The following is a 24,810-nucleotide window of genomic DNA, read 5'->3' as shown; positions in this document are numbered from 1 at the left end:
TTTTGTCATATCTCATTTGAACAATTATCTATCGAATCGGCCGATTTCGACCATTTTTAATTTTTTTATTTGGCTCAAACTTTGTGGGGGGCTTCTCTATGCGTACGTAAATATTCAAAAATCGAATTTTCTGATCAATTTGGTGTCTTTGGCAAAGTTTTAGGTATTGTTGGTACTATTAAAAAAAATAGGTTCACGGAAAAAAATTGCTGATTTTTCAATTATTTTTTGTCACAAAAACTCAATTTCCCAAAATTCGTATTTTTTGATTTTCGAGATTTTATGATATGTTTCAGGGGACAAAAACCCGCAACTTTTGAGCTATAGAGAAGCATGGTCAAAAAATCTGCCGCCGAGTTATGATTTTTTGCAAAAAATAGTGATTTTTGAAAAAATGAAATTTCATGCAAAACAAAAAATGCAAATACATTGGTGCAGTTGTTATCCTGAACTTAGATGAGGAGAGAGTTTACTGGTACTAAAAAGAACGAGTTGGACAGAAAAGAAAAAAAAATGCAAAAATAACCTTCAAACTAGATGTGGGATGGTTAGAGGAATGTAATTGACCCGATTTTCAATGTAAAAAAAATCCTTCAAAAAATCTGATTTTTGGAAATAATATAATTGTTTTTAGAGTAATTGAGTCTTCGGATAATCGAATCACGAAAAAAAATCGCTGTCTTATTTTTGATGGTCGAGCTTAAGTATAACCCATAAACTACTCAAAATGATTTATAATCTTAAAATCCAAGATGGCGGCCAAAATGGAGGTAATAACATATTGAAAAAATGCATTTTTAATCTAAAAGGCAATCATATATTCAAATTTTACTAAAATTTGATCGCAGAACTCGAACTTGCTGTAAAAAGTAAAAAAATTAAACAATTCGAAAAAAAATCGGTCGTGATTCGATTATCCGAAGTCCCATGTAAACCTTCGGATAATGTACTACGTGGTTTATGGATGGTCACTTTGCCTTTTCAAAAATTGCCCAAAAAATGGGATAAGTAATAACCATTTAAAAAAAAAAATTTTAATATAATAAATTTGTACAAATGCTTGTAAAATTGTATAACGATATTTTATTTTTTTTTATTCAATAAAAATGGCACCCTTAGACTGTTTGTAAGTATTCAATTTTGAGATAACAAAAAAAAAATCTCAGAAAAAAAGGATTTTTTAATTTTTTAATATTTTTCAAAATTTGAGTAGTAGAATAATTGCAATAATATATAAAGTATTTTGTGATGCTTTTTGATTTATTTTATTTTTAAGTTTGGCTCAAAATTATTTTTTTTTGTTTTTTCAAGTTCAGTGACCGCAAATTTGTAAAAAAAGAGGTGTTTGGTTGAATATAGAAATAATTTATGTTGTTTTTTTTCAATCGTCCGCCATATTGGTCACCATCTTGAATATCTCGGTTCTCTTTGAGTATCGGGAAAATTAACTTAGATCCATAAAAAGCTGGCCTGTTACACGATTTGCTTCTAGGCACGAAAAATGAGCATTTTTTTTAAACAACGATTGTTGCGAAATAAATGTATAAAATTTGCTTGCAAGTTACTATGAAAACCGGCAATATTTCCCTAATAATTTCTCCGAATCTGTCCTGATAGTTGACATTTTTAATGAAGATTATAGGCTTTAAAACATTACATATACATTATATATATACATTCCAGATATTAGCACCTAGAAAGGAAGCAATTTTGGAAGCAGATTTGAAATTGACCTAAAAAATCCACAAGAAAAAACTTTTTCGAGTAATGAAACAACATTTTGATTGGGTTATGTGTTAAAAATTATTGTTTTTTTTTTTCAAAGAGGTATTCCACGTTAAGTTCACGAACCTCGCCAAGTCGTTGTCCAACCTTGACCCGCCAGTCTGACCCTCTGCCTGGCTAGCATAATCTACCAGAGATTACACCACACTGACAGGGCAAATTCCCATTGTACGTGACCAGCGTCCAATTTCCAGCAGATTAGTCATACTTGAGCTGAGCTGCTGTAAAGGCCTTTAGGAAATGGACTCGGCTCGCGCTAATAGAAACTGTATCAAAACAAAGTCCAATCGATGAAACAAAAAAAAGCTAACCACTTTTGCAGCGATCACATTGTAAACTGACCACGTAGATTTATTGCTGGCTCCCCTCCCCCCTCCTCAACTTTTTAAGAGTTATCTAACCCTTTTTACTGTGGTTGATTTGTGGGGGCCTAACTGAAATTTCCACACTGTCCGAAATTCTTGGCACACGAGTTGTCATCCCCTCAAGGGCCTGAATATTGATCAAGCCCCGCTTGTTGTTCTGGGGCCGGACCCGAGTATAGATATGCAAATTGGGACCTCTTGTTGGCCCCTGCCATTAAATTCGCGTGGCCGGGGCCATCTCGCGGTTGTCGTTGGCCACGTGATTGATTCATTGTTCTCCGGGGCAATCGACAGAGAGTGAAGTGAGGCGGGGAAAAAAACTGGATCGAATCTCTTGCAAGTTTTTTCGCGTGTGGAAAATCTATGGCGACGGCGACAAGAGGGTTCCCCCTCCCTTTATTTATGGACCCCGCGGATTCTGGTTTGGAGTTGAAAGCGAGAGTTTTCGATTTCATGGCTGGAATGTGACGCGCGTCTGATGTGATGCCCGAAGGGACCGATGTTGTCATCTTGGAGAATTGGCGCGGAAAATGCGCGCGATGTTTCGGAAGAGATTTCAACGCTTGAGGTTCATCGCTTTTTTGGAAGTCTGCCCAAGTAACAATTTACGTTTTAATTCACTCTGGAAGTATATTTTAAGAGTCTCTGGAAAGATTCGAGCAAAAAACCGCTTTATCCTGAAAGCAGCAATAAAGAAGAGTTAAAGCAGCATTAAGTGTAAAATGGACTATTTTAGGAGGTTGTCAAGATCGTATTTCAGGAGAGTTCTAGAGCCAAACAGTATTGCTGTTGATTTTTAACGGACTCACCAGATACTCTCAAGAGATCTAATAGAACTTATTCTAAAGCTAATTAAATTTATGGCTTTATTGAAAATCTCTTGGTAGCCGCAATAAAACATATTTTAAACTTGTTCATTCTCGGTTAGGATAAATTAGATTTTACCAAAAATATGGGTGCAAGATTTATTTCATCAAATCCAACTATTCTTTGAAACTTTAAACAACAAATGGTTAACTTTATTCAGTGACAAGAATATAATAATAATATAAATAAGTGTTTGATTATCGATCCAATCATATCGAGAAAATCCATGCCATTAAAATTTCACCTATCAATTTCTTGAGATACCTCACAAAAATAGACACCGAATACATTATTATATCAAAATAACTCTAATTTTTCATGAAATTGAAGCAAACTTTTCTTGTTCAGCTGTAAACACCATCATGGCGTCCATCTAGGTCGCTATTTTTTCATTAAAACATGGCGAGATTCTTTGAATCTGTTTGTTCTTACTTAAAGCTATTAGAAAAACATCTTTTCTGGAGACGCTCTCGATCAAGAATAACGTTTCTTGAAAAGCTCTTGATTAAGATTAAGCAAGGGGTTCTAGACTGAAGTGAGCTTTGATATAGTTTTAACCCAGAGTAAAATACACAATACTGCGACCGTAGCGCATGCAAGTTTTAGCCCACTGGAGGTAGATCCAAAAAAACATGTGTTGGCACATTTTCGTCATTTTCGTGAATTACGAATAGCGAGTTTTCGTCAAATTTGAATAAAACTAGGATTACGTTCAGTTCACCGTTTTTATTTATTAACAGAAAAGAATACTTGTCACTTTTCTTCATTTGATGATTCGGAACCGTCTTCCAATTTTCAATGCCGGAAGCTCAGAAAGAAGGACAACACTAACAAGTTTTACCACCACACGAATCTAAATTTGGCACAATTTTATCACTAACTCACATAACAATTACGAAAGCAGTTTGATCTTTTTGCTTAATAAATAAATAATAAAAGAGTTTTCCCGGCACTTTGGAAACGTCCGATCTTCTCGCTGCTAAATGTAGACTGAGTTTGACAATTGAAAAGTCAAGTCAAAAAGATTTCGAATAAAGCTTTCCCTAAACACCTTGGGTTTAATACTGATTTGGTGAAGTCAATTTGTTCTGGGAATATCTTCTTCAAGATAACTGTAAGTAAATAAAAAAGAGATCAATAAAACTTTGCTCCATGATCTTCGAGAACTTTTCAAGATTTTTTCAAGATATTTCTAGAACAGTATTCTGCTAAGCCCAAAAAGACTTGATAAACGCTTTTATAAAAGCAAGAGGCTTTTTTCAAATGTTTTATAAAAACTGATAAAACTTAGGAGCATTTGGATTGCTACTTGGGTGTTTTGAATTTTTCCTTTCGGTTATGGCATTGATCAGAAACCATAACAGTAAGGCAACGAAGGACTTTCAAACAGTCAAATCTCGTTACGTCTGCCTTCCACCTTGTTAAACAATCACAATTTACACGTCCACAACTCATGTTCCCTGTCGGATTGGCTCGAAAGCCAGACAGTAGTTCATTCACACCAACTTGGCCATTTCTCATAGCCACCTTCCGCGAAATACCTTGAACTCCCTAGTCTGGACTGGCAGCCGATGTGGGAGCAATCCAATTCACCGACCAATCTCTACACCCTAAGTGATGTTCTTCGCCGCTGCAGACGAGAACTATTTTCATGCAAATCACTAATAAATGTATAAAAATATTTATTTTTCTCCTCTCCCCAACGTCCCATCTGATCAGGAGGAAGTTTGCATAGCCGAGCGCGATCGATTCTGTTTTTTTTTTATGATTTAAGTGCGATGATTTAACTCCGGATGTCATGCGTGTGTCTCGTTCGGTTTCGTCTCTTTCACCTGAACGAGCCCGCTCAAGTTCTACTCCTCTCGGAGGGGGATGTCACTGACCAGCAACACCTCACTTCTTCAACGCTACGCTGCCGTTGATGCTGATCGCACGAGACACCATAATTACAGATTTTATTGCACCTCATCAATAATGTTTTACGTCTGGCCCGGGCGTATCGACGGCGAGGAATCTATTCGCCAAGAACACGCCAACATCTGCCACGAAGAAAGGGAGGCGTTCTGGACACGCGGTATCGATACTTTCGATCGCATTTTTGCAAAATGGTGATTTGTTGGTGGACAGGCCCCTTGCTGTCATCTCGTGGCAGGAAAGATGAGATTATCTCTAGAATTGGAAAATGGCCCGTTCTAGGATGTTTCCCCGGAGAAGACATCACCACCCAACAAAGGGCAGTAAAACAGAGACGGACAGCGAAGATGTGTTCTGCGGGGCCGTTAAAAGTTATGGACACACGCGCGCAGTGCGGGATGAATTCCGGCTGATTAGATTCGCAATTATCGAGGGAAGCTCACGAGCTCGCTGGAATATGAGGATTTGAATCGTTGTTCGACATGATCCTTGCGACGGGTTTACGATCATATTGAGTTATTCCTACTCTGATGTACCTTTAGAAAGAATGTTAATTCTTTCAAATGGAAACGCAGTTTTGTAATATTCAGCAAAATTATCAGATGATTAATTGTCAAACTTCCTTGTTCAACTTTTTTGACAACAAAATAAAAAAATGGTCATAAACAAGGGTCCTTATTTTCGGCTCAAAGATCAAATATCACCCACTCATCACCGAACGAATCTTTGTCGACCGGAGCGCGCAACCATTCGCGAACGAACACAACTCGCTAGCTGCCAGCGTCTTGGTCAATCGCTTCACACAGCGATACGAATACTTCGTCAATTTCTTAGCCTACTCCGTCCGCCAACCCGAGTCACAAACGGATTTGTTCAGAGAGGAGAGAATCTAACAAAATACCAGCGCGTCGCTCTTTTGACCAATTTGCCGTCAATTAGTATTTGGCATGGCGGAAATTGCTGTCAAATGTGTCTTTGATGTTGTGTTATCAATAAAATTGCAAATAATTTTTGAGAACATTGATTTTAAGCAGTTCAATGAATAATCAAACAAAGCCGATCGTAGACTATTTCGAATCAGTTTTGAGCGACCGAGCGCAATTGGCCTCTCTGAGCCATTCGCTGTACTACCTGATTGGATTGAGAGGTAGAGCAAAGAGAGAGAGTATTCAGTAGCGATTGGTGGTTGAAAAAACGGTTCACTATAATTCGTCTGAATTCAACAATAAAATCAAATGAGTAACTCTGTACCAACTCGCACAGCATTCGATTTGCGTGAAAATTTGTCCTGTAGGGTAATTTTGGACCCTGATCACAAATCCGACGACAATTTTTCGATATCTCGTGACGGAGGGGCGGTGCGACCCCTTCCATCTTTAAATGATTTGGTGATGATTTGGAAATTTGGTGTCCAATGAACTTTTATTTAAAATTGGACGCACTTTTTTATGGCGTACTCAAAATTTGGAAAAATGGAAAAATGGACCCCGGATTTGTAAGCATGGACAAAATTAGCCTTTAAGACAAAGTTTCACGCAAATCGAAGAGGGGTTGGGGCATTTTTTTTTTGATTTCGTGTGAGGGGGGAGGGGAATATTTCTTTTTACAACTTAAAATTTTATTGAAAAAATAAATAAACTGGAATCAAATAGGAATGCACTTCAGCATATTTGGGCTTGTTGAAAAATATCTAGAAGTTTAATAAAACATGAATTTCAAAAACAAGAAAGTTATTTATTCCTCAAAACAAATTGTCTATAAAAAAAAATCAAATTATTCGCTCTACAGCATTGCCTCGGCGTTTTCGATTGCGAGATTCCTATCGAAACTAGGTGTCCGAAGGCTTGATTGTTGAGGCAATTGCAAACCCTCTTTTTACACCTTAGCCTTCATCCACCCCGGGATTCGAACTGACGACCTTTGGATTGTGAGTCCAGCTGCCTATCAGCGACTCCACCGAGGCTGGATCCAAGGAGACAACTCCTACACCTGGACTGAGCTATCGACCTAACCATTTAGGTTAAACCGCGGCCAACATTTAATTCCCCATCCGGTCAGGCAAATCTCGTCTCGAAAAATGCCACCGGGACCGTCTGGGATCGAACCCAAGCCGACTGGGTGAGAGGCAACCACGCTTATCCCTACACCACGGTCCCGGATTGTCTATACTTAGGGTAAATATACCCATTTTCATCACACTTAGATTATTTTTACCTATTCTCGTCACTTTAGTAGTTTGTATTTATTTAAACAACATTTCGACGTGGTCGTGCTATCTGGTCGCACCCGCCGTTCCAACGTTCCAAGAAAAACGCGTTTTAATATTTGACCTTGAATAAACAAAATTAAAAGCACGCAATGTTAACAATAACAAACACGTTTTGTTAGGCTGACCATTCTGTGTATTGTCCCAAAGTTGCTTGTTGTTGCTGGAGTCCCGAGTTATAATGTTTACGGTAGTCTAGCTTGTACGTGCGTCAAATGCGTTCTGACCTGATATCCCTTTGGCCAGTTGTCGCACTTACATCATTTTTCAGGGAGTGACAAGATAGCACGACAAGATTGAAACTACTCGGAGTTTTTTCGGATTTCGTTGAATATCTCAGGATTGAAATCGAATTTTGGAGATCTGTGAAGGTCAAAAGGTGAGGCATTGTGAGCTGCACAAAATGGCGTTCTTAGCTCAATTTGGCCCAAAATGCACGGACGACAAGTTAGCACGACGGCGACGATTTTCAGATACATCAACAAAAGAGAATTGCTTGCTCACTTTCATTTGAGATTTTTATCACTTTGATATAGTCTAAAACACTTTATCAAAGCTGTAATTAATGATCAAAGTTCTGATAAGCCGATAATAGAAATGGACCGAGAAAGGGTATATTTCTCCTTGATATTTTGAAAACCAATTTTTCAGAACAACACAGCAAAAAATCCGATGGTAAAATCACATGCAAAATCATGCACTTCTCCTTCGTCAAAATAAACACTTAATATTACACACTGCATGTACAATTTTTTGCATACACAAAAAAAAGTTGCAACCGACGGGATTCAAACCCAGCACCATCAAAAGGACTGGCGCCTTAGCCCACTCGACCGTCAGACCGATGAAAAGCTGTATGGATAAACGCATTTATGGGCTTGGCATTTCGGTCAAGTAGGTTTCTCATACTGTTGGGCTGCATATTTCAGGACGTAAAATTACATAAAAATGCATAAAATAATGCAATATTTATTTTACACCCAGCACTTTTACACGTAGCTAGATTACTACATTTTTAGCTGTGAACTTGACTGGTGTAAAATGCATTTTAAACACTTTTTTCATTCTCTGACTTTGGCCAGAGTCGCTTGACATAAACTTAAAAAAATATTTGCAGCAATATTATTTGTTTAAAATAAGTATTTTTCAAACTTTTATTTATTTTTGCAAAAACTTCCAACTGATATTCCTCTAGATCAAAAATAAGGGAAATGTGTGCACTTCCATTGGCTAATGATTATTTTTTCTCATAATTGAACGATTTTTTGAAACCAAAATCTGAACACCTTTAAATTTTGCACTGTATTCTTGTAAGGCGGCTTTTTCACAATTTCAACATAATCAGAACCCTCGAAAAAAAATCACATAAGACAAACACTTAAAATACGGAAATTCACTGAAATGATTTCACTAATAATTTTTGTATGAACAACAGGTTTTTGACTGTCGAATACGGAGGTTATTTTTTAAGAGTTAGACAATGTTAAATTTAATGAGTATGTTCACGGCCGTACGTAATTTGGGAATTAAATTTCATTGAATTGAATATGTTAGTAAAATATTTCAATTCAATGAAATAATTTTAACTAAACATAGAGTACTTTTAAATTCAGACGATTGTTCCATATCAATTCATTTTTTGAAATCTTGGAAATTTTATAAGACTTTCTGAAACCTCAGACAATTAAAGTAAACAAAAAATATGTTTTTCTATTTCATAAAATTGATAACATATTTTCACTAAACACACAGAAAAAGATCTTAGTAATATAACATCTGGGAAAAGGTACATCTTTTATGTCAGAAAAAAAAATCACCTCTGGAAATGTATAATTTTACCACTTTTCTAATTAAATGCCACTTTTTCAGTCTAAATTGAGGTAAAATTACATCATAAAAGAGGTAATATTCAACCGTCCAAAATTACAGTTTCCAAATTTACATTATTTTTTACTGTACAAATAAACTTATCCCATTACTTTGCGAATATTGTCTTATGCCATCTGAAAAAGGAAAAATCAACTATTTGTGACTAGTGCCAATCACCAGTTTCAAAGAAACCTCGTTTCCCATAGTATCCACAGGTCAAAGGTTCCCCGCCCATTCTCCCTGAGAGATCGCAATAAGAACGCGACCATCAAAACGAAACAAGACTATTTCCACTTGCTCGAACAATAACCGACGAACCGAGGTACAATAACGCTCGGGAAGTAGGGTAGAGTAGTCATCAATGAGACACGGGGAACAATGATAAAATGGCTCTCACAAGTCGTAGTTTCAACCAATCAGGCTCATAATTTGAGGAAAGGTGTGTCTACTGGATACACTTCTGCCATAATAGTGGCGTTGGTTGTGGACGCTCCCTTGCAAAGTTATTCATAAATGTTTGATTTTGGGGTGTAAAAGTAAATTATGACTGAAAATTACATTTTCGCTCATAGGCTGCCAATAACACAAAAACTAATATTTATCCAAATTTCTTTCGTCATTTCATAGGGCATGAGTTGGGCTACAATGGCCTTTCATTAGATTTGACCAAAATTATGAATATACCCAGAATCCAGGGCTGTCTCATTGTTCCCCACTCTTTTCAGCCCATGGGTAACAATGAGACACTTTGATTTTTCTTCATTAAACTTTTCAAAATCTAGGGAAATCTTTCAAAATATGAATTGGAAGTGATTTTTGGCATATTTATTGAGGTTTGACTTCATTTAGCCAAAAATATAAAGTTATTTGGTATAAATAAATGGATTTTACTAAATTTTTTTACTTTTTAGTATAACTTTTGTTAATTAAAGTTTCAAGTTGGCAAAATTGCTTTAAAATGTTCAAGGTAAGTCACCTGCAATGGAACAATACAAAAACATGATGTTTTACTAGAAAAGTATTGATTTTCGTAGAGTGTCTCATTGTTCCCCACCTGTCTCATTGTTCCTGCCAAGTGCGTCTACAATGAGACAGTTGGATAGCTCTGGCTGTAGAGGTCGGATCGATCTGATATTTTGATCAATGTTAGAACACATTAAAAGAAAGAAAATGCAACAAAAAGCTCATTAAAACATGCTGATGAAAAAAATACAAAAATCGTTGAAAGTTGAAAACCAAAAGTGTCTTATTGATGACTACCCTACCCTATTAAACATAAAAGTTGTAATGAACAAAGCCCATTTCCAGCGAACGACTTGAACGCGTCGCCCCCAAAAGTGGAGAAAACAAGCAGGAAACCTTTGAAATGTTCAAGTTGCTTGAGATCGGCACAGTGAAAAAGCTGTGCTTTTTGTTCAGACAATCGTGTTTTACACAAATTTACACTTTTTTCAACAGTGAAAGTCTAGTCAAACCTCGCCAACAAGACTCGCTGAGAAGTGTGCTAAATGAGTGAAGAGTGTTGAACAATCCAATCCACGGAGAGCCCAGAGGAAAATGAATTGAGCTGTTAATGCAAATTTATCTCAGCTAGCCATGCCCGCAACGCAACGCGCAGAGACTTCAACCGCGTCTTCGGTGGTGGCCTGCTGCGTTTTGCAGGCCGGCGAAGAAAACCTTCAACTGATTGGAGCGCTCGAATCGAATCGACGCGGGGTCTTCGGCGCCAATGACCGCGTGTGTGGTCCCGTTTTTCCGCGCGGTCTTGTTGCCTTGAACTGTCCCACCCTCCTTTTTTCAAACGCGCGCGACGAGTGGAGTTGTTGACGGGTGTGCAAAAGTGGAAGTGGACCACACTTGGGAGAGCGGGTGCGTGGGTTGGTGGAGATCGAATGGCTTGTGTCAATTAGCACTTATTACAACGCAGGGCATAATTCAAAATTTTAAGGAGTTTTTGATTGTGCTTGCGATATAACAAGATTGGGGTTTATCGATCATGCCTAAAAATTGTGCTGTTCTCACGCTACAATTTTCGATTTAAATTTTTCAATTTTATAATTTCAATAAATATTTGACCAGAGAACCAAAATTTGAAAATTTTTGAAATTACTCATAGCTTCTGGAAACTATAATTGTAATCAAACTGAAACTCACCTGCACTCGACAGCGCAGACATGCTGGTCGCGTGGCTCGCCTCCGACACGTCACTCATCGAACCGAGCCACTTGAGCGTCTCCGTCGAGGACGTACTCTCGGAGCTGTTGTTGTCCGCGATGCTGTTGCTCGACGCGGACAGCTGCAGCTGCAGGTCCTGCTGGGACCAGTTGTGCGACGACCGGGACAGCAGCAGTTCACTGTCCTGACGCAATCTGGAAGAGAGACACAAATAGAAGTTTTGCTTTAGTTTGTTCAACAATAAGAATAGAATTAACAAGGGGCTAATAGCAAGTTTTATTGCTGTTTGTGATCTCCTTGAACAACCATTATTCAAACTATTTTATCAATAAAATATAAAATATAATTTATAATGGCCACAGCTGGGACCATTCACTTCGCACCCCCCTCAATAATGGCCCGCCATATATGACCAATACGGCGCGCATACCACGGAATTGGATCCATTATTATTAACACCAATATTTATTGTTTGTGCCACACTTAACACTTTGATTGGTACCGTCGAGAGGGGGGTACTCGATCCGTGCGATAACAACAGACACGAGGGGCATTCATTCATAATTTACCTTCCTTATTTATCGGATGATTTTTTTTGCTTGTTGGTCGTCGCGATCGTCGCGACCAGATATTGTCGATTTTGCTTAAATTCAATGGTTGTAAGCAAATATTTTTCCGCCGCCGCCGCAGTCGAACGAGCTTTTGTGTGAACTGTCACGGGTGGTGAGGGTTTGTAAATTTATGTTTTCAATTTTCGACAACCACCAAATTGACCGGAGCGAAGCGAACAGATCTTCCGAGGGAGATAGCTGATATGGATGGGAGATTGCGGTTGTGAGTCATCTTGTTTGAAACAATGACTTAAAAGGATTTTTAAGCAGGATTTATAAACACAACTAAAACGAGAAAAAAATATTAACCATTCATTTCTAATACAAATGAGTTTTAAGAAAAAAAAAACAATAATCAAAACAATCAGCACAATATAGAACACAAAAAAACATGTATTAATATGTTAGGGTTAATTTAGAGTTCATATCATTTACTGTAAACTGGGGTGAAATTGATATAATTCCAATTTAATTTTGAAATATTGTTAAACCGTCAAATATGACCCCATCAATGCTTGATTTGGAAATTTTGAATGCAATATAGTGGCCAAAATGGCTGAGATGTAATATGCATTGTAATGGCTAACCACTCAAATTTGACAAAATGGGGTCGCAGAATGTAAGAATGTATTTTTTGTGATTCGAATATCCGGTGTTCCAAAGAAACCTTCGGATAAAAATTTGATGTATTGAATGTTGAATTAACCTTAGTAACTTTTCACAAAAAAAAAATATTAATTTATTTTTTTGATTATCTGAAACATTCTCAAAACATAATGATAAATCGTAAATAAATTTTTATTGCAGTACATATAAAAAATCTGAAATATATTTATGTTGCTGAAAAAAGCTGAACAAATCTTAGAAATCTGTATCAATAATACCTAAAACTTGTTATCTAAATTCAAATTTTATGTGTTCTTAGTAGAAAATTGTGCGTGTGCAGAATGTGTTCCGATTCGAACTCGATTGCATTGAAAAATTTATGACGCTTAAAATATTAATATTTATAAACTTTTTACAATTTTTTTCACAATTAATTTAAGCTACTATTTAAGGTACTTTAGATATATTTGTCTATTCCCTTAGTATTTTATTCGATTTTTTAATCTTGTAAAACCAAATCTTCAACTGACCATTCCGAATGGAATTACCAGGATAATTGGAAGTATTTTACGGATTACTTTTAATTTTCCAAAATCATTTCGAACATCCAGAAACTACATGAATGTATACGAAATTGATAAGAGCTACTTGAAACCAAATTACAAATTCAGAGTATTACAAAATGTTGGAACAAGCAGTATTGCAAAATGACTCGCACATTATGTTACTGTCACAATTCACAAATTTTGCAAAATTTTAATTAATTTATGAAAACATTTTTTTCTGACTGTGGTTTGAAAATCTTTTTAAGAAGATTAAAAGCGTCCCATTTTATCTGAAATTCAAAAATAAACTTTTTCATATCATTATGTTTAGTTTATAGTTGTAGTTTATATTAGCTTGTAAAAAGTATTTCTTCGGAAATATTTATTTTAAGCAACAATTTCGTTTAACCCTTTCATTTTATTGAAAATTTGAAGATATAAATTGGAAAACAAAAACTTGAAATAAAGTTTGCATTGTCCCAGGAAACGTAAAAAAATATTTTTGCAATCCCGTTAAATTTTAGAAACAGTCATGAAATCTATGTTTACTAGCAAAACATTGTAATAGGGCCGAAGCCGAAGTGTAAACAAAGAGTCTATCCTGCTCGTTCCTAATGTAAACATCAACTGACGTGAGCAGGATAGACTCTTTGTTTACACTTCGGCTTCGGTCCTATTACAATGTTTTGCTAGCATTATATTTGCTATGTTTTAAAGCTTAAAATCAAAGACTTAGTATACAAATTCAATCATATTCATTGGTTATAGATTCACACTTCGATCTGAACAAGGACGACAGTTTTTAAGTAGCTTAAATGAAATTAAAATAAGTTTTTTGTTGTTTTTTGCTGTGCTTACGATTTTAAATGAACTACAATGTGATTCAAATTAAATAAACTCATATAAAAATATTTCTTTATGATATGACATGATCAGAAAAACTTGAACAATTTCTTTGAAAATATTTTAAAAAACAAGAGGCGACAACAAATAAAATGACACCAGTCAATGTAAAATTTTAGATAAGTTTTGAATTTCATGTTTTATATAATAAAAGTTTATGCAACAAGTGGCAAAAAGAAGATTTTTTCAGCACGAGTCGTACATTTATCGGATAAATCTCGATTACTTTTTCAAAATGTCCTATGTACATACGAAACTCTTGGCACATTGGTTGTTTTGAAAAAATAATCTAGAAATACGACAAGTGCTGGAAAAAAAAGTTTTACAACGAGGTGCTTACAACATTTATTGATACTAGTGCTGAAAAGTTCAATTTTCACAAAAAAAACTTTTGCAAAAAACATATTTTATAAATTATCTTTAAATTACTACCGCAAACTAGGAAAAAAAACATACATACAATACAATACAATACAATACAATACAATACAATACAATACAATACAATACAATACAATACAATACAATACAATACAATACAATTCAATACAATACAATACAATACAATACAATACAATACAATACAATACAATACAATACAATACAATACAATACAATACAATACAATACAATACAATACAATACAATACAATACAATACAATACAATACAATACAATACAATACAATACAATACAATACAATACAATACAATACAATACAATACAATACAATACAATACAATACAATACAATCAGGGTGACCACTAAAATTCCATTTTCAAATTCCCGATTTTTTCCCGACTTTTTTCCAGACTTTTCAAACAAAAAACTTTCTATAAGAAAAGTCAATATTAACCACCAAAAAAATCTCTATGAATTTAAAAAAAATGCAAATGTAGGCATTTTTTGTAAATACAGAAACTAAACAACAAATAAAGAAAGCTTCAAAATGTAATTTCATTATTATGATTCAGAGTAGAAACACAAACAATTAGTCTATGAAAAAATAATCGAAAGTTCAAAAATACTTATAACTTCCATGGTATTTTCTAAATTGACAAACGTAAAGTTTCTGATATTTTTGTTTAAGACTGATTAAAACATAATTGCTGTTATTATTCATTCAAAGGATTTAAAAAAAAGTTTCGGAATTCATAAAAGAAAATGTTTTTGCCAAGTTCCCTTTTTAATTTTGTAATTTTTGATATTGAATTTTTTAATCAATGTTAATTTATCTAGTGGTCAGTATTTAACTGTTGTTTTTTTTCAATGAAAATTCAGCTTTATATGATTTTATGTTTTCCCACTTATTTTAAGCAAAATAACTCAAAATTTCTTGGATTATTTTTTTTTGCAATTTCAATATTTTCTTTATGTTTTCAAAACGTAAAAAAGTTTTTCAATTTTGGATTTTATTCGATATTTAAGTTTTCCGCAAACTGAAAATCAAGCTTTATCTATAGTAGGTAATTTACCCATACTCACAAAAAAAAGTTCAAGGGCAACATTTGGAAAAAATAACATACTTAATGAATTTAGTTAAACAATTACAAATATTTACCAAAAAAAAAAAAACCATTGCCAAACTCAATTTCGAATCCTGTTTCAAATATTCAATTGTGTGACAAAATGAAATAGAATCGTAATTTTATTTTTATATTAGTTTTTCATTAAATTTACCTCTTCATAAAACAACAAAAAATAATAGCGATCATTTGATTCATAAAAAATATTATGAAAATCAGTGTCAAAACTCCAATATTCATAAAGATTTTGAAGGTCTTAAACAGCTTTTCCATACTCAAATATATTGAAATAGTGAAAAGATCCTTAAATTTAAAGTAAGTTACTAAAGCAGAAATGAGTGAATTCAATTTGAAAATTGTACAAAATACTACAAAATTATTTATGAGTTAAAAAATAATTTTCAAACAAGTATGCTCAGAATTCCCGACTTTTCCCGACTTTTTGACAAAAAATCATAAATTCCCGACTTTTTCCCGATTTTTTGCGGATTTTGGCAAATTCCCGACTTTTTCCCGACATTCCCGATTTCCCGACTTGAGTGGCCACCCTGAATACAATACAATTCATACAATACAGTCTGAATAGGTAAGGAGATTTTAAAGCAATATATTTAAAAATCGGTGTTCTGTGAAATTGTTTTGTTCTGTTCATGTTTTAACATAAGTTATTCAAAAAAGCATGCAAAAAATGGTTAAATAGGTGTCTAAATTCGTTTCATTTGTTCTGATTTGGCTCACATGGCAGTGTTTGATGAAAAATAATTTGACCTGATTTTTTTTAATTTCAGATCATAAAAATACCTAGAAATCTCAATCTTTTTTTAAACCGCTAGGCATTTTGCAGATCGATAAACTAAAATTTCAACAGTTTTTCCAAATACACAAAATTGATGCTGATATATGCCGAATACAAATTATAATGCTTTAAAATTATTATCAATTACGGGGTATTCAACTGTTCATCTGTTTGCACAAAAAAATCTGAATTTCCAGACCAAAATTGTTTTTTTTAATGTCGGGAATTCCCGGGACAAATTATAAAATTATAAAAAAATACCGCGATTCTGGAATTCCCGGTTTTGGAAAAATCCCGGAAATTTTGTGCCGGGAATTCCCGGGATGGTCGCACTAATATTGAATTGCTGTGTTATTTTTTAAAGTGCAATAAAAAATAAACAGTTTTTGAAGCTGTGTTGGAAATTCCTAACATAGATTAAAAAAAAGTTTAACTTTGATTACTTTTTTTATAATCTTTTTATTGTTTCATCGAAGTAAAGTTTCTAAGAAAAATCGTAGAATTACCAAAGATAACCTGCAGTAGAACAACCAGAAATTAATCCAATTGCTTTGGTATTAGTGAGTTATTCAGGAATTACTGAATAACTTGCTAAATAATAACTATCATAAAATAAAAGTTTACTATAAAAATAACAAAAATGAGTTCTAAGTTTGGGGTATTTGATTGAAAAAATTTTAAAATGAAAATGTTATGTAACAAATACATGATATTTTTTGAAGATATGTTATTTAAGGTTATGTTTGATTTTGAAAAGAAAAAAGAAGTCATAAAAATGATTTGTCTTAAAACTAGGCAAGGGGCAAAGGAATGATAATAAATGAATCTGTAATTCACACAAAATTTTAATACTCAAACATAAAAATTTGCACAGTGCAAAAATTTCAATGGACAGGCTTGAGAATTTAAAACAAACTTTAAAAATTCACATGATATCAAGTTTTGTCAACTGCAAATGCAAATTTCAAATATAAAATTTAAAAAATAAAATTCAAACCAGAAGATATTGTTTGATATTTTTTAATAATGAGGAAACGAGTCTTTACAACAAAAAAAAAAAGAAATAAAAAATAGACCGATTGTTTGCATTTAAGTCCCATACGGGTAGCAACTTCGAGTAAATGATGGATTTGGTATCAAAATCATATTTTTATTTGATAGAACTTTGCATCTTCGCAATTTTTCAATTAGTTGCATTTGGAGTCGGACAAATGTTTCATGTGTTTTTATGCCTGAAATATTTGAATAATCATTTCCAATAATTGTAAATATTGTACAAAAAATTCAATAAATAAACCGAATAAGCTTCTTTAAGCATCATCAACTTTTGACATTTCATGTCATATCCCTTTCTAAGAGTAGAGCACGTGTGCATCACCGCAAAACCCTTGTCCTGTACTCGTCTAACGACCCCGAAAATCAGGTCAGACCACACGGACTCTTTCAGTTCGCAATCACAACCTCCCTCGCGGGCTTGCGCGACACTTTTCCAACTTTTACGACCACACGACAGCACTAGAAGATCTCTTTATCCCTGGAACCCTACTATATATACATCTTAATGGTTATGCTTATGGGCTTTCGTGTGGCCACGATTCCGCACGGGCGACACAGATTCCCTGCCTCCCGATTTGTTGACGTTCCGTTTTTGTGGGTCTGGTGACTAAATAGTAGTCACCACCGCGAACGCGAAACGATTATGATCATCACACGATCATCCGGGTGAGGTTCGCTTTGCGGTCTGGTGAAGAGTTTGTTGTAATGACTCTCCGAAAAAAAAAAAAAAAACGCTGAAGATCGCAACCAAACCAAACGGGGTACGGGAGTCACTCGATTTTGGGACACCTCAGAATCTTTTAGCTGTGTGCCAGGTCTTGAAACTTGTTTAGCTAACCAAATTTCAAGAGATGACTGTACCCAAAATGCCCCGGGAATCACGCCGGAACATGAAAGTGACCGCGCGAAAAAGCGATTCCGAGACCGTACTCCTAAACGATTTTACGACCCACGGAGGTGGATCGGCGTTCGGCGTTGCGGGGCCATCGATGACGGTAATTATCTTTTATGGATAGGTCAGTTACAGTTCTGTGGGAAAAAACGGCAGCGTCCGAAACTCTGCCGCGTTGTAAGCGATGGGTTTTTCTCTCGGGACGGAACCATCTCTCTCCGCTTCTAATGACTCAAATTTGAGACAATTATCGATGCGGCAATTTCTCCCCGCGACGGGGTCTTCAACTCGACGTCGTCGTGCTATCTTGTCGCACCCGCCATTTCGACGTTCCGAGAAAAACGCGTTTCAATGTTTGACCTTGAATATTCTAAAACGAGAGCACGCAATGTAAACAATAACAAACACGTTTTGTTTGGCTGACCATTCTGTGCATTGTCCCAAAGTTTGGTTGAAGTTGGTTGCTGGAGTCCCGAGTAATAATTACAAATGTTTACGGTAGTCTAGCTTGTACGTGCGACAAACGCATCCTGACTTTTCTGGCCTGAAATCCCTTTGGCCTTTTGTCGCACTTACATCAATTTTCATGGAGTGACAAGATAGCACGACAAGATTGAAACTACTTTCATATGTAAAGTGACAAAAATGCACGGAGTTTTTTCGGTTTTTGTTGAATATCTCAGGATTGAAATCGAATTTTGGGGATCTGTGAAGGTCAAAAGGTGAGGCATTGTGAGCTGCACAAAATGGCGTTCTTAACTCAATTTGGCCCAAAATGCACGTACGACAAGTTAGCACGATGGCGACGAACTGTGAGTTTGCTGGTAGAGGGTTGGGGGATGGACCAACGTGACCTTGGGAACCTACTTTGCACCGTGTGACACCGCCGCGTTGACGCAACTTTCCACCAATCTGGGGCCCTTGGCAATTATCGCGCGAAACTCGCGCGTTCTCGTGAACGTAAAGTCGACGATCGTGTCGTTTGATTATCTCGAAATCTGGGAGTTTTGGAAACGAAAAGATTGATGGATTTGCGTAATTAAGCTTTTTGAGGTGAGGTAGATTAAGGAATGCTAGGAAACTGCTAAAAAGTAGCACTCTTCTCAAGATATTGAATCTCAACGTCTTCGACACTGACCGTTGAGCCCGGTGGGTGGCTTCTTCTAGCCCACTTACTCGAAGGTATCCACAGCTGATGAGTGCTACAAACTTCAAGTAGCATAAAGTATCATATCTCCTCGCTGAACTATGGCGCACTTCATTTGCCTCCCATTGACCGTTCAGTCAAAGGGCCTGCAGATGGATGGCCACCAATGAATCAATCCCGGGGTTAATCTGCTGGCCTCATATCTCCGAGACCCCTTTAGGGGTGGTCCTCGAGCGGTTTCTGCTGAAAGGTTATCGGTAAACTGTGATTGAAACCGGAGTCCGGATCCGAGCCCAAATGGGAAAGACATTTTGCTACGGAGATCAGATCGTTTGGTTTGAATAAATTCCAGTTCTGCAAGATCGGCGTAGATCCGCGGACCTTCACCAGAAGTCCACAAAAATTACGACCCCCAAGGTTTTGTCTAGTTCCACCCGTGACAGCTGGTTCTGCTACGATTGTGCAATTACACCAATTCCGTCACAGAGGCTTCATGACCTGAGGGGTAGATCGCGTTTTTCGCGTGATCGCCACATTCCACGCGGATGAAATCGAAACTTCCTCCCCCGAAGCCGTTGATCGTGATTCGCGTTGACAGTCCCGCTAAAGGAAATCGAAAGTGAGTGATATCAATTTCCTGGAGAAAACAAAGATCGCGCGCCCGGAGTTGCAACTCGTGATCTATTGTAGTAAATGCCTGGTGTGGAGTTCCGTCCAGGGGCTTTGATTTGAATTTCCCGCGCGAAGCTGCTCGAGTTTCGCGACTTTTCCCCCCAAACAAACATGCTGTTTTACCCCGGTAATGTGCCACTAACGATCGATTGTTTCGAACTCTGTTGTTGTCTGTCCGTCTGTCAGAGCTCGAACTCGATCGACGGTGGGTCGTGATTTGCGATCGATGGGAAACGCTGCGCGCGCTTTTCGTTTTCCAACGTGAGGAAATTCCTAATAATCTTTGTTTGCACAGAAGGAATAACTTCATTTTTTCCCGCGGCGTAACGGGGATCGTAACAGCTCTCGGAAAAAAATGTGCGAGAAATCATGAGTAATTTTATTCATGAAATCGTGAATTAATATTCATGAATTCATGAATTTTCTACATGGCTAACATTTTTTTAATAAATTGATAATATTTTATTCATGAATTTTCGTTCATTTTTTTTTTACTTATGACAAAATTTCATGAATTCTTGAAAAATATTCATGATTTTACGATTTTTTATGCTCGCACAAAATTTACGTGGTATAATTTTATTTGGGAATTTGTAAATCATGCTTTTCTTGATTCATGAAGATTTTCATATTTTCATGAAAAAAGTTCATGAATTCGTGAAAATCATTCTTGGGTTTATTAATTTTTTTCATGTTTATGACAAGTGATCTTGATCAATCAGGAACAATATCGCTCGAACTGTCAAGTCGATGCGTCGTGCTACCTTGTCGCACCCGCCATTTTGACGTTCCGATAAAACGCGTTTTTATGTTTGACCTTGAATAAACAAAAACGAAAGCACGTAATGTAAACAATAACAAACACGTTTTGTTTGGCTGACCATCATTTGCATTGTCCCGAAGTTTGGTTGAAGTTGGGTGCTGGAACTCCGAGTTATTGTTATAAACGTTTACGGTAGTCTAACTTGTACGTGCGTCAAACGCGTTCTGGCCTGAAATCCCTTTGGCTAGTTGTCGCACCTACATAAATTTTTAGGGAGTGACAAGATAGCACGACAAGATTGAAACTATTTTCATATGTGAAGTGACAAAAATGCACGGAGTTTTTTTTTTGGGTTTCGTTGAATATCTCAGTATTGAAATCGAATTTTGGGGTTCTGTGAATGTCAAAAAGTGAGGCATTAACTCAATTCGACCCAAAATTCACGTACGACAAATTATCACGACGGCGACGAAATTGTTTTTCGCTTTGCCAGTTCAACCGCGTTTTTATTTGCCACAAAGTCAATTGTTATCATGAAAATCATGAATATTTTTCATGACTGCATGCATCCATTTCATGAAATCATGACTAATATTCACGTTTACGAGTGAAATCGGCCATGGAAAGTTCACGGCCCCTGGATAATTTGTGCTTAAAATCTTTAGTTCAAAAATTCGTATATTAAAAATTGCAATATTCACGTGTTCACGGTACGATTTGCATGATTTCCGGAACACTTTTTTCTGTGTGGTGGGAACTTGCATCCGTTTTGGGGTGAAGAACTTGAAGCTGTGGCGTCAACAGGGCGCCACATTGCCAAAAGTTGACGAGAGTTGAGCGTGGGTGGACCAGCTAAGTGTTTGACGGACCTACTCCACTTTTTTTAGGGTGGAGAGAGCGCCGTCGTAACATGTCTTGAACAAATGTTTATGCAATGTGTCAGCTACCGATCATGTCACCCAAATTGGGCAGCTATTCAGCTGATTTTCTTGGTGTCATGTACAGAAAATATAGGTTAAAATAGCAAGCAAAGTTAGGTGTTTTTTTTTGCTTTTTGAACTAAAGAAAGGCCTTTTAAAAAAAAAGTTGCTTCTGATCAGTCAGTCTCAATATCGCAAAGGCAAATATCACTTCCCAACCGCGCTCACATTTACCTCAAAATAATGAGACAAATCAATTTTCATTAAAAGCGGATTTTCCCCGGCAACCTCCAACGGCGGCGCGAGGGTGGAAAACTGCAGCAGCCTCCGCAGAGGCAGCAGATTGAATGGCACTGATTACCTACCGAGTAGTCGAGGCCCGAGCCGTTGACTGCTGTCGATGGGGTTGACCAGCAGCACCCCCCACACGAGCGAGTGCACCACGGCGATCATAGGAGAGAAATGATTCCCGTTTACCGATAGCCGATTGCGGCTGCAAATCGTTAATGGGGTGTGTGCTACGGTGGGGTGACTTTGGTCACTTTGATTTTGTTTCAATTTAGAAATGGATTTTCAACTGGTTGTCCAAAGTCACCCCACCGCACGGCGCTTCCCTCCCCATGCAGAGTGGAAACCCAAAACGGGGTCACCGTGTCAAATCGATTGATCTTTTTGCTCATAGACGCGCGACTACCGCGAGCTGCTAACAGCCCGCGGAATCGACTACTGGTTGCAGAATTCGCCCCGCGGGGAGGAGAGGCTTGGACGTTTCGGGGGTGGCCTCTGCGACTCCAAGAGATAGAGCGAGCTGCTCTGGCCATTGTGTTGTTGTCGAGTTCAGACATCGGAGGGCGTTCCACACACATAGACCGCGATTGCTGTAGGGTGGAGAGGGTGTCAAAGGTGTTATTTGGTGTTTTCGCGCGCCGGCGGTTTGGATCGGGTTGCCGCGGTCAAAGATCAACCGGGCCGGCTGACGGCTACTGGACTTTTTTGCGCGCTGCAGAAGTTGAGAAGCATATCTCCTTACTTACTGACTGGCGCCAAACATCTGGAAGTAATGGGGGATAGACTGCGGGTACGCCCTTTTTATTAACGGGAGAGAGAATGTGCTTGCCGTGTAGCTGATATCGAGACTTTTGTTTCAATTAAATTTTAAGAGGTAAGAAATACTTATCAATGCAAGTAGAATTTAAGGTCCGCTTTTTACATTGTTCAAATATGCAAACATTGTTTGGTTTGTAAGCTCTTCAAGTATACTTAAATTAGTAACAAATAAATTTTATTATCATCAAAACTGATTTTGAAATAAAATTTAAACAGTGTTACGCCTGAAAATTGGTTTGGATTTGGTTTAAAAAAATCGTGGAATTTACTCTAAATGTATTCAAATGTCCCTTTGTTGTTCTGTAATTTCAATTTTAAAACATAAATTGCACAAAAAAGTACAACTGGAATTAAAAAGAAAAAGTAATGATTAAAAAAAAGTTTTTTTTGAAAATCGTCAAAAAAGAGGGCGGTGCCTAAAATAGAGGGAAGGTCCAATCAGCACCAAACTTGGGATTTCTGTTAACTGTCGATAGATGGACGTTCCCTCCAAGTTTTGTCAAAATCGGTGAAGGTCGAGTCCAAAAGTGTACCCAGTTGACCTGTCACGTATTGAATATATTTACTTATTACATGCAATGTCACGCTTGCTCACAAAAACATTATTATTTTTTTTGTCCAAAAATTTTTGGACAAAATTTGATAAAAAAAATTGCTTATTACTTAAAAATAATCAGAGATGATTTGAACACGATTTTAGTTCTAAAATAACTTTAGGCGCAATACAAACAAATCAAATCTGGCAAAGGAAAAGATAACTGACGAAAAAAAAATGATTTTGTAGAATATTAATTTAACATTTTGAAAGGTCATGGAAAAGCGTTTAATAGTAGTTTATGCAACAAGTTGCAAAAAGAGGATTTTTTCAGCACGAGTCGTACATTTATCCAACGAGGTTCACCGAGTTGGATAAATACGAAGAGTGCTGAAAAAATCAAGTTTTGCAACGAGTTTCATACAACATTTTTTGCAATTTCAAAAAAACACACACTGAGTGAAATTTTAAGTCAAATTTTCAGGTTTTTTTCAATGAATCGTTTAAATCAAAAAAATTTTGAAAAGAGTTACTTTTCAAAACAAGTGCTGAAAAGTAGAACTTTGAGTAAATATTTTTTGCAGTTCCGTCGTGAAACTAAACACTTTTCCTGTCATTCTTGAACGACGAAATAGCCTACTTTTCTGTACCAAAAATAACAGAATCGAATAGCAACACTTTTCAAAATAAATGCTGAAAAGTTCTACTTTTCAGCACTTGAATGGGTGCTGAAAAGTTAAACTTTTCAGCACTTGTTTTGAAAAGTAACACTTTTCATCATTTTTTTGATTTAAACGATTTATTGACAAAATACAAGAAAATTTGACATAAAATTTCACTCAGTTTGTGTTTTTAGGAATTGCAAAAAATGTTGTATAGAACTCGTTGCAAAACTTGATTTACGACTCGTGCTAAAAAAATCCTCATTTTGCAACATGTTGCATAAACTACTTTTACGTAAGGCTCAGAAAATTTCTTTTATTTACATTAGAAATCAGTTCATATATTATTTGAAAAAATCTTCTTCTAGCAAAGTTTACAAAAAAAAAAAATACTTTCATGAGCTGATAATTCATTCCTTCAATATATTTTGCTTTTTTGATTACAAGAGATTCTTAGAAGAAGTTTTCAGGTAAACAGGAAGAATTTCAGATAAACATTTGTCGTTTTTTTTTCATTGTATTTCTCTTTTAAAGGCGAAATTTTGATGTTTTCTTTCATCATATTTATTTTTGTATTGAATTTCGCATTTTGTTTTTGCTATAATTTTTATATATCAGTAAGCTCAACCACAGTCTTGTGTACCGAAATTTTAACTGCAACATTTGCAACGGTAACTTTCGTTTATTTTTTTCTATTTTTTTCAGAATAGCAACAGTTTCGGAAGAAGAAGACAACAGCTTTCCCAGTTGCTTTGCACCCTTAATTCAGAATGTTATACAATTTTAAATCAAGACTAACATTTTAAAAGGGCCAAAAATTCAATATTA

At 36.1% G+C, this 24,810-nt stretch overlaps 1 protein-coding gene across 3 annotated transcripts in view; it reads right to left on the bottom strand.

Moving 5' to 3' along the window:
• The window catches only part of LOC120432464 (protein Shroom), a 371,160-nt gene that overhangs the window by 216,027 nt on the left and 130,323 nt on the right, over nucleotides 1–24,810 (bottom strand). For all 3 annotated transcript variants that reach the window (XM_039597692.2, XM_039597693.2, XM_039597694.2), the window contains exon 3: nucleotides 11,221–11,435. In XM_039597692.2, coding sequence (XP_039453626.1) covers nucleotides 11,221–11,435 — 215 coding nt within the window. The remainder of the gene's footprint in view (nucleotides 1–11,220; nucleotides 11,436–24,810) is intronic.

Source organism: Culex pipiens, chromosome 2 (genome assembly GCF_016801865.2).
Source record: "Culex pipiens pallens isolate TS chromosome 2, TS_CPP_V2, whole genome shotgun sequence".
NCBI classification, from domain to species: domain Eukaryota; kingdom Metazoa; phylum Arthropoda; class Insecta; order Diptera; family Culicidae; genus Culex; species Culex pipiens.
This window is presented reverse-complemented; position numbering and strand designations above follow the sequence as displayed.